The 16,616-nt window shown below is 39.0% G+C and overlaps 1 protein-coding gene across 1 annotated transcript in view; it reads left to right on the top strand.

Moving 5' to 3' along the window:
- LOC131507763 (cytosolic beta-glucosidase) overlaps positions 1 to 16,616 on the top strand; it is a 133,298-nt gene extending 116,682 nt beyond the window's left edge. The window contains exon 5 of the mRNA XM_058722962.1: positions 16,301 to 16,616. Coding sequence (XP_058578945.1) covers positions 16,301 to 16,341 — 41 coding nt within the window. The 3' untranslated portion in view covers positions 16,342 to 16,616. The remainder of the gene's footprint in view (positions 1 to 16,300) is intronic.

Raw genomic sequence — 16,616 nt, 5'->3', positions numbered from 1 at the left:
GTAATTAGAAATGTGATGAGCACTGTGAAGAAGTACAGATGCTATGGAGCATATGACAGGGGAGCCTCACCTCCCTTCTTTTTTCTCGATGAAATCCAAGACATGCACACTTTAAAATACACTGGAATAAAGCCCTTGAAAGAGTATATATTTACAGTGTGCCTGGAGTGGGTGAGTGGTGGGGGGAAGTAGTCACTCTTTTTGGCTGCCCATGAATTGGATAAAACCATTGTCCTGGGCAGACTGAGGAGGAACTGAAGATCCTTGAGAAAGGATTTCCATAGAATAAAGATCTTTTTTTTTTTTTTTTTTTTTTTTTTACTCTAACAAAATTGAGTAGTTGGATGATCTTGACTTCAAGAAATAAAAACCATTTCCTTTATCTCCAAATGATAGAGATTAGGGGGAGAAAATCTTCCAGTAAAGGCCACAGCCCCTGCATTGTATGGTTAAGCTTTAAACATTCTGTTCCCTTCTGGCTTTCAAGTCTTCTGGAAGCTTTAAGAAGGACGACTGATATAAGGTCTGTTTCTGAGATGACTTCATGATACCATAAGTAGGAACTGTATGCCAGTGGTTCTCAAACATTAGCAGCCATCAGCATCACCCGGAGAAGTTGTAAAAACATGGATTGCTGGGCCCTGTCCCAGAATTTCTGATTCAGTGGGTCTGGAGGAGAAACCTGAGAATTTGCATGTCTCATGAGTTGCCGGGCACTGCTGCTGACTCTCCTCACGTTGAGAGCCCTTGGTGTATGCCACTGAGTCAACTAACCTTAGTGATGGAGAGCTGGAAGGAGTATTGGCCTAAGAATCAGAAGAGCTAAGTAGATTCCCAGCACCACTGTTTAAATGCCTTGATCATCTTAATCTTGTCATTGAACATCTCCAAATTTCTTCCCTCATTGTAGAACACATGTTCTCATAAAAAGTTGTTACAAGGATTGAATTGTATATCTGAAAGCATTTTTGTAAACTTTTGAGATTTATTGTTTGTTTTAATTTTTAAAAAATGTTTTATTTATTTTTGAGAGACAGAGAGAGAGTGAGCATGAGGAGAGAGAGGGAGACACAGTACTGGAAGCAGTCTCCAGGCTCCATGCTGTCAGCACAGAGCCCAACACAGGACTCAAACTCACAAACCATGAGATCATGGCCTGATCCAAAGTCAGTGGCTCAACCGAATGAGCCACCCAGGGAGCCCATAAACCCAATGAGATTTAAAAGAACTTCTGAGGTTTAAAACTTTTGCTTAATTCTCATGATGATCATTCACCTCTATCTAGCGTGTCTGACAAAGAAGGGTGCAAAGATTGAGTAAGACATCCGGAGCGCATGCGAAGAGCAAACCTCTAACCTCCAACAGCCATGTTTGTGGGAAGAATTCAGTATAGACCAACGATATGCTACAGATCAGACATTACAGAAATGTGGGTGTGACCAATTCTGTGGTGTTTCCAGAAGTTCCTGCCTTTTTTTACAGTTGGCAATCTGTCAATGTTTTGGGACTCAGAGTTGCCACTTTTCTCAGTCAGATTTGATTTTGGGTGAATGAATGAAGTCTGTTGGCCAAGAGTTGTTTAACCTCCTTCAACAGTGAGGGAGTATTAAGGAGGAATGGTATAATTAAAGTAATGTTGTAAAAACAAAAACAAAAATGAAAATCAGGCAAGAAGCTATTGTGGCTGTGCGAAACCACTTGTTCCTATTGGTTGAGGAATCCCAGTGGTCATTTTTACTTTCTGGCATATTTTACCCATTTTACGGTTTCTTTTATTCAAATTTATTAAGGCTTTTAAAAGTCAGACCTTAAATAAAAAACCTTTTTGCTCCCATCAGCTCAAAACAAGGCCCCATATTTTATTGACTGTCAACTTCCCAAGGTGCTTTATCCTTAGTCTCAGCTAAACCCTGCCAGTGCTGAGCTGTTCCAAGAGAAATAGACAATTCCAAGCCCTGGTGGAAATTTGAACATCGATGTGTCCTCGAAGCATATCTGTGAGATGTACTGGGAGCACAGCAAAATTGAGAATCCCCTCTAAGGGGTATCCAGAAATCCTTTATTTGGCCATTAAACTGTTCATAGAACTTATCACTTTCATGTGGTGACAGAAAATCATTGAGAAAGGTCCCTCCTGTCCAGCAATGACAAAGAAAACATCCCTGAGTATCAGTTGTCCTGGAGGTGGTTGTTCTGAGCTTTGGGTACATGCCAAGTGGCTTTCCAGGTAGCCCCCAAGGTTTGATTTGAAATATGGTTTTCCCTCAAGCTTCAAAGGTACATGTTTACTTGTGTTTTAATAATTACGGCTGGAAGATTTCCCGCAGGAAACTGAATTGTTATTTAATATCATTTCTAAGGGAGAATAATAGACAAGAGAAGAAAACATTAGCAAGAGTCCAGGACTGAAGGACTAGCAGGAGATCACTGAAGGCAGTCCTTATCTCTCAGAAGAGCAAAACATCAGTAGCTGAAGATACCAAGTTATTACCTGGACTCCAGAGTCAGACAGACAGGGTTGAAGTCTGTTCCACTGCTCTCTAGTTCTCTGACCTTGAGATTCAGAACCTCAGTTTCTTCATTTAAAAAATTAGCTTAACATCTGATTCTTGGTTTAGGCTCAGGTCATGATCTCACAGTTTCGTGGGTGTGAGCCCCGCATCGGGCTCTATGTGAAACAGGGTGGTGTCGAAAAAAACCTGCCAGATGCCGAATAGAAAGCGAGGCAAGATTTTATTCACGGCTGGGCCAAACCTGATCTCCTGATCTTAAGGAGAAAAGTGCAGAGAATGGCCCCGAACAAAGGTAGCAGTGAGTTCATATGGATTTTAGCAAGTCAGAGTACCTCATTATTTAGTTAACCAGTTACAATTTATAGCATTTCATGGTGGCCAATTATATTGTGACACACAGACGTTAGTTTTGGCAGGAACCTATCAGTTTAAAGTTCTTTGTCCTAAGAGGGTTTAAAATGACCACTCATAGTTAGACACCTAAGATACCGTGGGGCAGTGAGTTTGTGACTTTTTACATGTTGGTCTTGCCTAGGCCAGATCTTGGTAGAAGGGGTGGGGGAGCGTTTTGCAACGTAAGTTACCTATTCAGCAAGCAGGCGAAGTTACAGAAGTGAGATAGGGTGGTTAGTAATTTCCGATAACCCTAATAGGGGACTACATAAGCTTTTATCTCAATTATTCACGAAAGGTGAGTTTAAGCCGAACTTATATGCAATAAGCTTTCTGATATTTTATAAGTTGACCTATTACATATGCTGACAGCGCAGAGCCTGCTGGGGATTCTGTCTCTCCCTCTCTCTCTCTCTGCCCTCCCCCACTCTTGCTGTTTCTGTCTCTCTCAAAAATAAATAAACTTAAAAAAATTTTAAAAATTAGCTTAAAAATATTTCCTTTCTCATAGATACGGGGCGAAAATTACATGAAGTAATGCCTATTAATTCCAAGTAGGTTGTATGTTCCTTCAGGGGAAGACAGTAAGGTATTTATCCATTTATTCAAAAATCTTGTATTGAGCAACTACTATGTGCTAGATACTGGAGATATCTTCCCGCAGTACGTTATCCTGTACCACTATGATCAGCTTCATGCTCAGCATGCAGTTAACACTTCAATACACTTGCTGTATTAACTAAATGAAATTTTCCCATTTTTCTTTTTAAAAAAACGATATAGGGTGTCTCAACTCCTTTACTCACCTCTTAGCCTGTCCTTAAAATATTCACAATCTTTAATTTGGACCCTCTATTATTCAAAAGATGGAATGGTACAATTTCTTCCTAGATCTTCCGTGGCATAGTATTTCCTGGGGACATTCTTGATTAAAACTTGACACAAGGAAAGTTTTATTTTATACAGGATGAAATATATGCAAAGGACCATGACTATGTTACTATCATAGTTTGTATTTTTGAAGTTTGGATCTAATTTTTGATTTAGGCACTTTGCCCCCAATGAAATATTATATGTTATAATGTAGCAGCTAATAAGATCTGATACAGTGACTTTAAATTGAATTTCATTAAAAAAATAAGAGCATAAAATGTCTTCCTAATAGTCTTAATTAGGGAAAATGGAAGATCATAGTATTTCTGTATTAATGCACTAACTTAGATAATTGGGATAATATGAAATGCATAGTGACAAAAATAGGAAGTTCGGAGGCCAAGGGAAAAATAACCCACTACTTTCCAGTTTCTAGTATTTTTGGTTTTGGACCAGGGAAGCTTCCCAAATGTGGAGCATAGTGTCTTAAAGTAATTATTCTTTTTCATGTGTACAAGTCAGTATTGTCCTACTGCAGCTCTTGTTTTGTAGTGACTACTTCCCGGGGAAAGGCATTGTTCTGAATCTCACTGCTTCTTAACAACTGCCACTTGTCCTCCTGATTAGGGCATTGTATGAAAACAGAGCATTCATTGCAGGGTTCTCACTAATCTCTCTCCTTTCATCCAGAGTCTCCCAGTTTCTCAGAGAGCTCTGCTTTTGCATTTTTAATTGAATGGTCCTAAAAGTTGATATTCATGTATTCTGCTTGCCTGAAATCTCTGTCCATGCCTCACTCTGAAGGTCTTATCTGTCTCTTTTATATTTCAGTCTGGTTGGGGAGTGAAATTAGGCCCAGTTCTCTAATTGGAAGCCACATGGGGCATCTGCAAGATGATAACTGTACCCGGAACTCAATAGCTACCCAGCACTCTGAAACAGAAGGTCGCCATTTTGTAAAACCATAGAAAATGCTACTGGGCATTTTACAGAATTGTCAATCAGGATAGAATGGACACTAATTGCTTCTCCCACAGCTGTTAACATTCCTCTTCAGTGGCCAAGCAACCCTTAAGACAGGAACAAATTCTCTCAGACATCTGAAATTTTCTACAGACCTAAGTATAGGTTTCCAAGGTGACATCTGTGATGAGTTGTCCACTGATTAGCATGAATGAAGAACTAACATTTCTGAAGAAATAAAATAGTTTAGACAGAAAAATCTGATTCTATTGAAAGCATATAGTGATCATACAAATAAAATGTTATGTTTACAACTTTGGGGAGTGCTTGTGTTAGTACGATATTGTATGTTATTCTATCACATTGTTCTTCAAAGTAGATGTGGACACATCAGGGGACGGGAAAAACAATCCAGTAGGGTCCATACCCATAAAAAGTTATTAAAGATTCCCTGTATTTTTACCTAAAAATTTTAAAGAATGTAAGCTTTCCTAGTAATTAAAGTCAATTTTATAGGAATGCATGTTTATAATTCATAAGTAAATATACATACATTGGTTTAGCACACTGAAAAAATTTTTTCTGATGGGAATATATGTTACTTATCTATTGCTAGGTAATAATTATCCCAAAACATGACATCTTAAAACACCAAACATTTATTATCTTACAGTGTTTATGGATCAGGAATATGGGTATAATTTAGTTGGCTGCTTCTAGCCCAAGGTCTCTCATGAACTTGAAATAAAGCTGTTGGTCAGTGCTGTAATCATGTTTGAAGGATCAACTGGGGGAGGATGCATTTCAAGTTCAATTACCTGGTTGTAGGTAGAATCCAGTTCCCTGAAGACTAGACTATTGGATTGGAAGCCATAGTTCCTCATTGGTTGTTGGCTGGAGGACTTCCTGCTTTCCTTGCCCTTTTATAGAGTAGGAAATATGGTGGTATTTCACAATATGGCAGCTGGCTTCCCTCAGAGTAGACGAGTGCGAGAGGCCAAGAGAGCACTCAGGTCAGAAGCCAGTCTTTTTATAACTTAATCTTAGAAAAGACATTCCATCACTTTTGCCACATTCTATTCAACACAACAAAATAGAAGCAAGTCTGTTGAATAGAGTGGAATGGAACGGAATAGAATAAATGTGAATTGCTAAATCCAGCCCATACTCAAGGGGAAGAGATTGTACAAAGACTTGAACACCAGGATGCAGGGATCCTTTGGGACCACTTTTTTTTTTTTTTTAATTTTTTTTTTCAACGTTTTTTATTTATTTTTGGGACAGAGAGAGACAGAGCATGAACGGGGGAGGGGCAGAGAGAGAGGGAGACACAGAATCGGAAACAGGCTCCAGGCTCCGAGCCATCAGCCCAGAGCCTGACGCGGGGCTCGAACTCACGGACGGCGAGATCGTGACCTGGCTGAAGTCGGACGCTTAACCGACTGCGCCACCCAGGCGCCCCTGGGACCACTTTTGAGGTTGCTCGCTACAGAGTGCATGTTCAAAGTCTGGAAACTACTACTTTAGGACACAAGTCTACAAACTCTTGGTAAAGGTCCAGATTGTAAATATTTTAAGCTGGGTGGGCCACATGTGATCATTATTGTGTATTCTTTTTTTTTTATTTTACAGTCTTTAAAAAATGTACAGACCATTCTTCTCTTGAGAACTTGAGGGCCATGCAAAAGTAAACAATAGGCCAGATTTTTCCTGCAGACCATTGTTTGCTGACACCTGTTCTCAGTGGACTGTGAGGTGATTTCAGCTCAAGTTGCAGAAGATCTCTAAAGGGGGGTTAAGGCTGTCCAACTATAGAAACAGTCTGTTCAAAAAATAGGATGAATCACTTCTTCACAGAATTATTTAAGCAGAGGGACAAAGTTCTCTCTTGCTAGATGAAAGGTGGTTGGGATTAAGGGCTGAAACCAGGAAAATGGGCCACTTGATCCTTTTCCAAGGTTAGAACGTTGTCTTCACGAGATGTGGCTCTGCAAAAGTGCCCCCTGGATGAACACAGTTGGAGATGTTATGTGCTATATCTGATTTTGAGATAAAGACAAAATTCTGGCATGTCAAAGTCTTTGAGAAGAAACTTGCTTGATTCAGTTTTTTCCAAACTTAGTTGACCTGAGCTGAGCAGCATTGGTGGCATAGCGGTGGGGCACTGCTGCCTTCCAGACTTACTTGACGAAGGAATCTCCCACCCCCTTTTGTTTTAGTAGCATCCATTACTTTTATTCCATAAACAAACTTAGGAAACATTAGATCCAATGACATATAAGATCTCTTCCAACTTCTTTAGTTCATGGTTGTAGACATGTAAAGTATTATTTGATTTTGTATTTGCCTCCCTAAAATGTTCTGTTTGTTTTAATATTCACCAGTGACAAAAATTAGGTCCGGCCCTCTTGCTAGACATGTGAAAATGTTACGGCTCCTGTCCTCAAAAAGTGCGTTAATGTCCTTTAGGCTCTGAACTTTAGCACAATATTTTCTACACAGAAGGTACTTAGGAAAGGTTAGTTGAATGAATGAAGTTTGAAAAAACCGGGCCCTATGGGCCGCTTGGGATTATGGACACATAGGAGACCTCAGTAAATAGACACAAAACAAATCAATGAATTCTAGATGAAAGTAACGACGCATTCAGTTATCCCAGTGTTGTCATAAATCTGGATATATGTTACTGAGCCATCAAACTAAGTTTATCACCATTATAAATTAATAAGCTTAAACTAAAATTGTACTCCTGAAATTCAGACTCATATTAGAGTCTGCCACTTTAAAAATAACCCTTGCAGATTCAAGTTGACATCTTTCGACTAGATGGTTTGATATGACCGTGGCTTTCATCTCTGTATAATGGAGTATTATCTGGTTACAACACATAATTCAATTAACATTATCCTTTAAATTTCCCCATCTTTTGTTGAAATGCTTAAATTTATTCCTCTTTTATCCTTGCCTCTCCTTTTTCAATCTTAGAAACCACTGTCATTAATCTATATCTTTTGAGGTTATGATTTCACTTTAGCTAGGAACCATTTCATTCTTATCGTCCTCGGTGCATCATCTGGGCTGTTCTCCTCTATATTGTGTGTTGCCATCAATATTCCATCCTTATATATTTTTAATCTCAGCCGAGAATGTTGTATCATCTTCAATTCTGGTCAGATAAAATAAATGTTCCATTGGATATGTAAATGATCCCGTAAGCCAGATGAATTAGGAGGTTTTGCTTTCAGTGTTGAAAAAAAGATCTTTATCCTTAAATCAGACATTATGGAAACAAACGAAATGTTACATGCTGGCATATTTTTAAATGCTAATTTTTTTTACCTCCCCATGAAGGAAAAAAAAATGGCATTTGCAACTCAGGATTTGCTCTGGAAAATGAAGTCTTTTCATTTATTTACAAAAAAGGAGGATCAGGAACACTTAGGGAAGCTTTTATTCTTTGTCTATCTCTCCAGCTGTCAGGTTATAATAGCATTGGCCTCTGCTTGCCAGGATGGAAGCAAATGGATGCTCCCAAAAGCAGCCTGAGAAATCAAATTTCAGAATGTTTTAACAGGAGGACATCTAAAATGATAACTGGTCCCACCCTAGTTTCGTAGTTGGGGAAACTGGGGCTGAAGGAGATTATATGCATTATTCAAGGCCACCCAGCTCTCAAGACTGTACTGGACTCCTAACTCAGTGCTCCTTCTACTTCATCATATCCTGATACCTTAACTTCCTCAAGTTTTGTTGAATACTTAAGTGAGGATTTCATGAGCAAATCAGAGTACTTAATAATAGATAGCCACTGGGACCCCCACCCAGGTGAGAATATTAAAGCCAGGTCTTAATATAAAGAAATAAATGGAATTCTGATTTACAACTAGGTAATCTATGATAAGGCAGAAACACGAGCATTGGAGTTTTTGGTGGCTGGGACCCTCGTAATGTTGAAATAGCTAGATGCATCAAGACATAAGGAAGTCCACAGCAAAGGAAAGCATAAATGAAAGAATGTTTGAGAATTTGGGGTCCTTTGATGCTCTTCTCCAGAAGCCAACTCTGTACTCGTTTTAATTGCATATTAGAAGGATATTTAAGATGTTTGGGGATGTAGAAAGAAAGAGAACAAGTGATTTTTATGACTATATATCAGCACAGTACCTTTGTTATCGTTAAATTTATTTATTAAAGATCCAAGAGCAAATTCAGATAATTAATGGAATAAAATAAACTATGAAGATCGGCAATAAAAATATCAATGGAAATAATTCAGATATTAAGTTACAAGTTAGAACCAAAAATTCAGATTATAACAAATGTAGTAACTTCCATTATAATTGGGTTTCCATCAAAACCACATCATCTATGTGTGATTTTAGACCACGGACTAGCAGCTAGTAGTTTTATATTCCAAACCTTGTTTCTTCCCCAAAACCTCCATACTTCCAGTTTTGGGTGCCTTTGCCCATATTGTGATATGGCCTCTGGCCCTGTACCTTCATGTCAGGGAATCAGATTGTTTTGGGTGGGAGGAATTCCTTAAAGCCATCTCTCTATCCTGATGGCTATCAATAACTGAGCTATACACAGAAGGGACTGTGGATGGAACCATATCAATCTATTCCTCCAAACCCAGACTAAATGTGTCCCCATACAACTTTCCCCATTAGAAAGAAAAGTAGAGCTTCAGGGAAGATGAACTCCATGCTTTTGCTACCCAGCTAGTCAGTATGGGGCTGAAACTAGAACCCACATCTCTGGCTTTTAGTGTGGTGACCTTTTCTCTTACTTCCTTTTTGGGTGCCCAGGCTTTTTCCAGGCTTTCCTCTACACTTGCCTCTGGGAGCTAGGACAAGGAAGACCTTCGGACCCTCCCAGTTTTCCAAGTGAAAGATTCACAACGTTTTTCATCATACTCCTAAAAACCAATTCTTTACCACACTCACTAGATGGAAGATTTTCAGTGGATTCCCCACACTATGTTAGTAAAGTTGCAGGAGGTTTCTTTATGGAAATTTAAGTTATAAGCTTAACCAATTGGTTAGCTTATAACCAATTAGGTTATAAGCTTTGTACCAGTCTGGACCCTGTCCAACTCGCCAGTCTTCTCTGTTGCCCTTTTCTGTGTGCACTACTGGTTCTCCTTGTTAGGAATTTTTGCAGTCCTCTGTTGCTGTTTTTCTGACTTGCTTTCATAACTGTGTTTTCCTGTGTGCAGTGTCCTTCTGCTTTCTTTTCCTGCTTGGCTAATTATTTCTAGGTTCAGCTTGGGATATCAATGAAAAAGTTGTGTATCCCTCACTAATTTTTTCATTTTCTAACAGTCCCTGAAACACATGGTATGCAGCACCATGTACCTACAAAATTGCCTTCAAATATGGCAAATGGTTGCATTAAAATATCACCTCTTAGTCCTAGTGGAGACTGTACAAATATTCCAAAGAGATGGTCTGTAGTTAGTAGGCAACAGAGTGCAAGCCAGCTCTTGTTTTTAAATGTTAGGCCCAGAAGAGATCTTTGAAATTTTATAAACAGATGGATTCTTTTTGCTTGATTCACTAATGTTTTACAATTAACTAATTAACAGGTTTATTGCCAAAATTAGCAATAAAAAGTGTTCAGGAGCTTCGACCAAAGCAGTCTTTTGCAATTACATGGATACCAAAACAATCTGCATGATAGTTTGAGGCTAAACATTGCTCAAATCAGAATTTCACCTGCTGTTTTCAAATAAAAGTTGACAAATACAAAAATGAACCCTGCAGATTTCCACACTACTTTCATAGACATGAGTCTCTGCCTTAATTAATAATAATTACAGGTAACACAAACTATAGTCAGGAGGCCTATATGTACCCAGATTGCTTTCAAGTGTGCAAAACTGCTTAGCAAACACAGTTCTGAAGGCTAGCAGGAGCCTGTTTCTGTCAAGTTCGTTTCTGTTCTCCAGTCAGCAGGACCTTAGATGACCTATTCAACCTTATCTCTGACGGTTCCTGCCATGAGCCAGGTCTGTCTGCTGTCCTGAGAGTCATTATTGCACGATTCCTCGGATTCTACCTCTCACCCCTCTTCACTACCCTAAGCTTCTGCCCTAGTTGGATCCTAGTAGTAGTTCCTGGAACATGCCGCACTCTGTAGTTTGCTTTGGTGTGAGCTATTTTTCCACCTGGAGTATCTTCTGGGCTCCTTCATGATTTAGTTTGGGCACCACTTTTTTGGGGATATATTCCCTGGTCAATACCCTATTCCTGTCTCCAGAAGATGGAATTAGATTTAGGAGGGAAGAAGGGGAGGGTAGGTTTTCTCATTTTGGTGTCCCTTCATGGAACCACAAACAACTTGCAGTGAAGAAATACGTTTTGATTAGAAGAGAAATTCTAGGTTCACTAAATATCTATTGACAGAAGGAACGAAAGGGGTGGCAGAAGGATGGGAGGCAGGAAGGAAGAAAGAAAAGAGAAAGCCATGGTTCTGCATATTCCTCGGCCCTCTGCCCAGGAATTCCCCTCTGTCTGGAATTTGTTAGTCCAGGTTTCTCCACTCATCTCTCAGAAACACCACGAAGTTTTGGCTTGCACCAAACTACTTACTCCTACTTTTGTATAAGCCTTGTTTTAGCTTTATTCTTTTCTGGCATGAAAAGTCTGCCTCATCAATTAGGTTATAAGCTTCTTGAGCTAGAAGGTGGCAGAAATGGAACCTCAGTATTGAAAGAGACTCAGGGAAATAGGACCCATTCTAACCCCTTTCCAAGGTGGGAATCTCATTGGATACAATTCTGGCACTCCTGAAGGTTCTCTTGAAGCTTCTCTGATGTGTAGCCCTTGATAAATGTTCACTGTGCATGATTAATCAGTTAAACATTCCTTGTGCTTAAGAAGAGTAAATGCTGTTCTTATGATTTTATTCATTTATTACATTAATTACTTTCATATGTATACTTGCCATGTTCCCCAAAATGCATGCCACTGGATAAGAATCAGTTATGATCTCTTAACATAATGGTTGTGTCCTGAGCAGTTTATTAGAGTACATTATTTGCCTTTATTTCCTGATTTCCTAGTCTCACTTTTTCCTAGAAGCCTTCCCTGACTTCTCCACCGTGAAGTAGGTAGCCCTCCTGCGTACTTCCAAAGCCCACTGTGTATATGTTTATCACAACACTTAACCTTCATATAGCAGTTATCCATCCCCTGATTTTACCTGCCTTTCCCACTAGGTTTCCACCACCTGGACACCTTCCATCACACACAAGTGGTCACTGACTCAGGGCCTACAGCATGGCACACTTCACCCAAGCCATTCTGTTATGCTGCAGGAGCTCTCCTCCTTAGAGAAATAAAACCTGCATGCCTGCTTCCTGCATGCAAACCTCTGAAGGCCTTGTATCTTCTGTAGGAGTAAGTACAAACTACTTTGGAATAGATGCCGTTCATACATGGTCCAATCAACCTCCCAATCTCATCTCCACTCTCAGCCTCTGTTACAGGCACTCGGAATCCTTCAGGGCTTACATGTCCGTCTAGCCCTGTGTTATCTTACATTTTGGAGGGAAAAATAAACATCTTTCTTTCCATTCATCTCTGTTAGTGGAATATCTCTCTTCTTGGAAATGTCCTGTCCTTCCTTAAAGATTCAGCTCAAATATTTCCTGCTCCTTGGTATTCTGAAAGCACTTTTACTCAACGTGCTACCCAACCATAAGTTAGCTAACATTTGAGTAAGCACATACTAAGATACAGGGAAGTGGAAACAAGGGACTCACTTTACCTGTTTGCTTCACTCGCCCAAAGAGGCAGGGATCCTGATTGTTTTATTCTCACATTTCTCTCTGACAAATCACAGGGTCTGGCCAATTATGATAGTTTGGATGAATACACTCCTGGGCATTTCTTGGTTGTTGATTCATTATCAACCTGATGTCAATATTGCATTTTAACAACTAGTCATTTTCCGTATCATTTATGAAAATGTAAATGATGACAGGTAGAACTTCCATGAATGAGTTATTTTTCAGATTGCTGCATTAGAAAACCCTCTGTGCTAATTCTAGAAGCTGAGGATATCTTCTTGCTACCATGTTTCTAATCTGTTCATTTAGAATTCCATCCTTTCACATTTGTACTTTCCTGTAGTTAGTTTTTACATTAACATTGTGTTTGACATTGCATTAGATATAATGCTTTAATTTTTTAGCATAATGTATGGAGAATTAGGTATACAACTTCTCTACTGATAACGGTAATACTAATAATGGCAGTTTTAATGGTCAAACTCCCTGCATATTTTATTAAAATGTATACCATTATTTTATCCTAGTTTCTTCAGGGAACTGAGCAGACACTATTCAAGCAACTTTAGAAGAAATACAAGCCTTATTAACTATCTTTTTTGTTGCTGTTGCTAACCAATAACCTGTTGCTATACTTTCCGTGGAGGAACAAAAGCTGTATAGAAAGAGATATAGCCCATAAAGTGTGAAATTCAGTATGCATACCATAGGATGCCATTAGCACATATAGAATCTAACACATTGCAGTCAGACAAACCCAGACCCAATACTCAAGAGTAGTTTCTGAGTAACCAAACTAGGAGTACTTTTCTTCTCTCCTCTCTTCTCCAGGGAGAGCACATCCAAATAGTTTTATATACCCAGAGTGGAACCACTCTTAATTGATTTCTACTTACTCAAATTGCTGGATTAATGTTTTTCTGGATTGATTGATTGCATTAATTGACACTGTCCATTCCTTCTCTAAAATACAGGTGCTGACAACCTATAATGATTAATAGTCATGGGCACTTTGCACACTCAGAATTGGCAAGTCATTTTCATTGTTTATTTGTTTACTTATTTACTTATTGTTTTCTTTTCAGTTTTTATTGAGGTATAATTGACAAATAAAATTGTAATATATTCAAAGCATACAACATGATGATTTGATGCTCATATACATTGTGAAATGATTTCAATAATCAAGTTAATTAACACATCCCTCAACTCACATCCTTACCTTTATTTTAGTAGATTTATTTTTTGATGAAATATACATGGAAAAGAGTATTTAAAACATTTTTGATTCCTTTAAAAGATTATAATAAAATAAATACTTGGGTACTCACTGTCTAGCTTTAAGAATAGAAACCTAGGTTCCCCTAATCCTCTCCCACCCTCCCTTTTGCATTCCTTTTGGTGCTCCCCCTCCCTGCATACTCTCCCCAGGGTGACCACTATCCTGAATCTTCTCTAAATTACTGTCTAAATTTCCTTTATGGTTTGATATGTACACCTAAAAATATACTGTTTCATTTTGCTGCTTCCCGGTCTATATGTTGGTAAAATAATATGATTATATGTATCATCTTTTTCTCATTTCTTTTTTCCTTTTATATGTTTGGATGTTATGTGCTCAATGTATTTTTTTTGTTACTCTAACGCCTTTAACAGACTTGTTCAACTACCACGACCACCACCACCACTTTATCATCTTCCCAGATATTCAAGGACCCTAAATACTTAATCACCTTTTCCCCTCAATTTAAGTCTTATTGTTATTCTGTATTTTAACTCTCTTCTAGTTTTCTCCAACAGTTAAAAAATATTGTAGTTCTTTTGAATTGTCGATGTTGACTTAGATTTGCCCACATATTTCTCAATCTTATTCATTTACTTATGTATTTTTTGCTCACCATTCTATCTCAGATGTTCTGCGATCATTTTCCTTTTGTTTAAAGTGTATCCCTATAGACTGTAATCCAGGCAGGATCTGTGCTAGGTTAGCTACTCACATATTATTTATCTGAAAATGTCTTCATCCTCTTTCTTGAACACTAGTTCAACTTTCTTTTTTTCTGATAACATTAGTGGCATTATTCCAATATAATCTGGCTTTGATTATCGCTATTGAGATAAGTCATCAATCAGTCTAATTTCTGTTCCTTTGTGGGCACTCTATCTTTTAAGACCTCTTTTACTTTGGTGTTTTTCAGTATTATGATGATGACTGAGGTGTGGTTTCTTTTTATTTAACACTCTTGGGATTTGTTGTAATTCCTAGTTTTGAGAATTGGTGTCTTTACATAGCTCTGGAAAATTCTCAACAATTCTTGACTTGAACATTACCTTTTCTCTATTCTCTGTTAATCTCTGTGGCAGAGACAATGTTTGAACACTCCAGGCACAGAATAAGAGTAGCTGGTCTAGCCTCTCTTTCAATTAGGTTAGGAGTATGTGCCTGAATTATGGACAAAAGAATGTGGGTGGAAGGTTTGGCAGACACATTAGTGGCACACTTGGTCACCAACTTTTGTATTCAGAGGAGTGACTACCTCAGGTTAAAATATATATGGATTCAAGTGCAGATGTGAATATCCTGGACAGTTGGTCAGACATCTGAAATGAGAAAGAGTAAAAGACCAGGAACAGGGTGATCTGGGATAGCAGCATGTGGATGAACATATGGGGGTGGGTGCTAAGTGTAAGTATCTTTATTAGGACATATTAATACCCATCAGAGAATATCCTTCATGAAAGAGATACTACACAACCAAGTATTCGAATGACTTTTCTGTCATTGACCTCCTCGGTGCTGGTATGAGGCACACATGATTGAGGTGGTCATGGTAACAGTGATGGAGGCCACGAATGGTGCCAACAACATGAAGGTAAACTTACCAAAGCTGATGTAGCTATTGCCACTGCTAAATGTCCGATTGATCAATAATAGATACCATTGAAGGGCTCCAGATGCAGCACCATTTTTTGAGGAGACCAATGAGTCACCTTAGGGGCAAAGTGACTATATTGGCCTCTTTCTTATCATTAAAGGTACAGTGACTAATTCTCACAGGAACAGATACATATTCTGTGTGTGCATTTTCCTGTCCTGCTTTCAGGATCTCAACCAGCACCACTATTGAAGGGTTTATAGATCTTTGATTCACTGGTTTATCCCACGTTGTATTGTGTCAGACCAGGGGGTGCTTATACAACAAGGAAATGTGTAAGTGGGTTTACAACCATGTAATCTATTCATTGTATCATCTAGTGGAGGATGGAGACACTGAATGTCAGTTGTGGTCCAGAGACCATCTGCAATGGTGGGAGTTGTCTGTTTTTTCCACTCACCTTTTTGTACTAAGTTTTCCCCAGGAAGAGAGGCCTACCAGAATTGTTGAAAATTGGCTACTCAACATGCTAAGAAGCATAGTCGAGAAACACAAGAGTGGATGGGGAAGGACAAGATATTTTGTCTAGATCTCTCTTCATGGAAGGACTTACTCCTCTGTTTCTGGAAGTTCCATTAACAGGACCCATCAGATAACAGCCTCTTCACAGAATTACTTGGCTGCAGTTAGTCAGCTTTCACAAAGGTGCAACAGTCCAATGACTGATCAGAACAGATGCATAAACATCTAGCCATTTTAGCCCATTTTGTGACAATTGTCTTGGACAATTTTAGTGCCCAAGTTCCCTGTGGGGTAGGCTGAAGCTGTCATGGGCCTCCATATCTCAATTTCTCAGTCCTCCTATCTTTTTTTCTCTTTCACAGGTGCTGATCCCAAGGTCCTTAACAAATATCCTGTACACTAACCCCAATATCGGCATCTACTTTCTGGAGAACCCAACCTGTGACAATGTTATTAACATGGGATTTGTTCAGGGGTGCCTGGATAGCTCAGTTGGTTTAGTGCCTGTTTCTTGATTTTGACTCAGGTCTTGATCTTATGGTCATGGCATTGAGCCCCGCATTGGGCTCTGTGCTGAACATGGAGCCTGCCTTGTATTCTCTCTCTCCCTCTCTCTGCCCCTCCCCTGCTCATGCTTTCTCTCTCCTCTCTATCCCCAAAATAAATTAATAAACATTT

Source organism: Neofelis nebulosa, chromosome 3 (assembly GCF_028018385.1).
Source record: "Neofelis nebulosa isolate mNeoNeb1 chromosome 3, mNeoNeb1.pri, whole genome shotgun sequence".
Lineage (NCBI taxonomy): Eukaryota > Metazoa > Chordata > Mammalia > Carnivora > Felidae > Neofelis > Neofelis nebulosa.
This window is presented reverse-complemented; position numbering and strand designations above follow the sequence as displayed.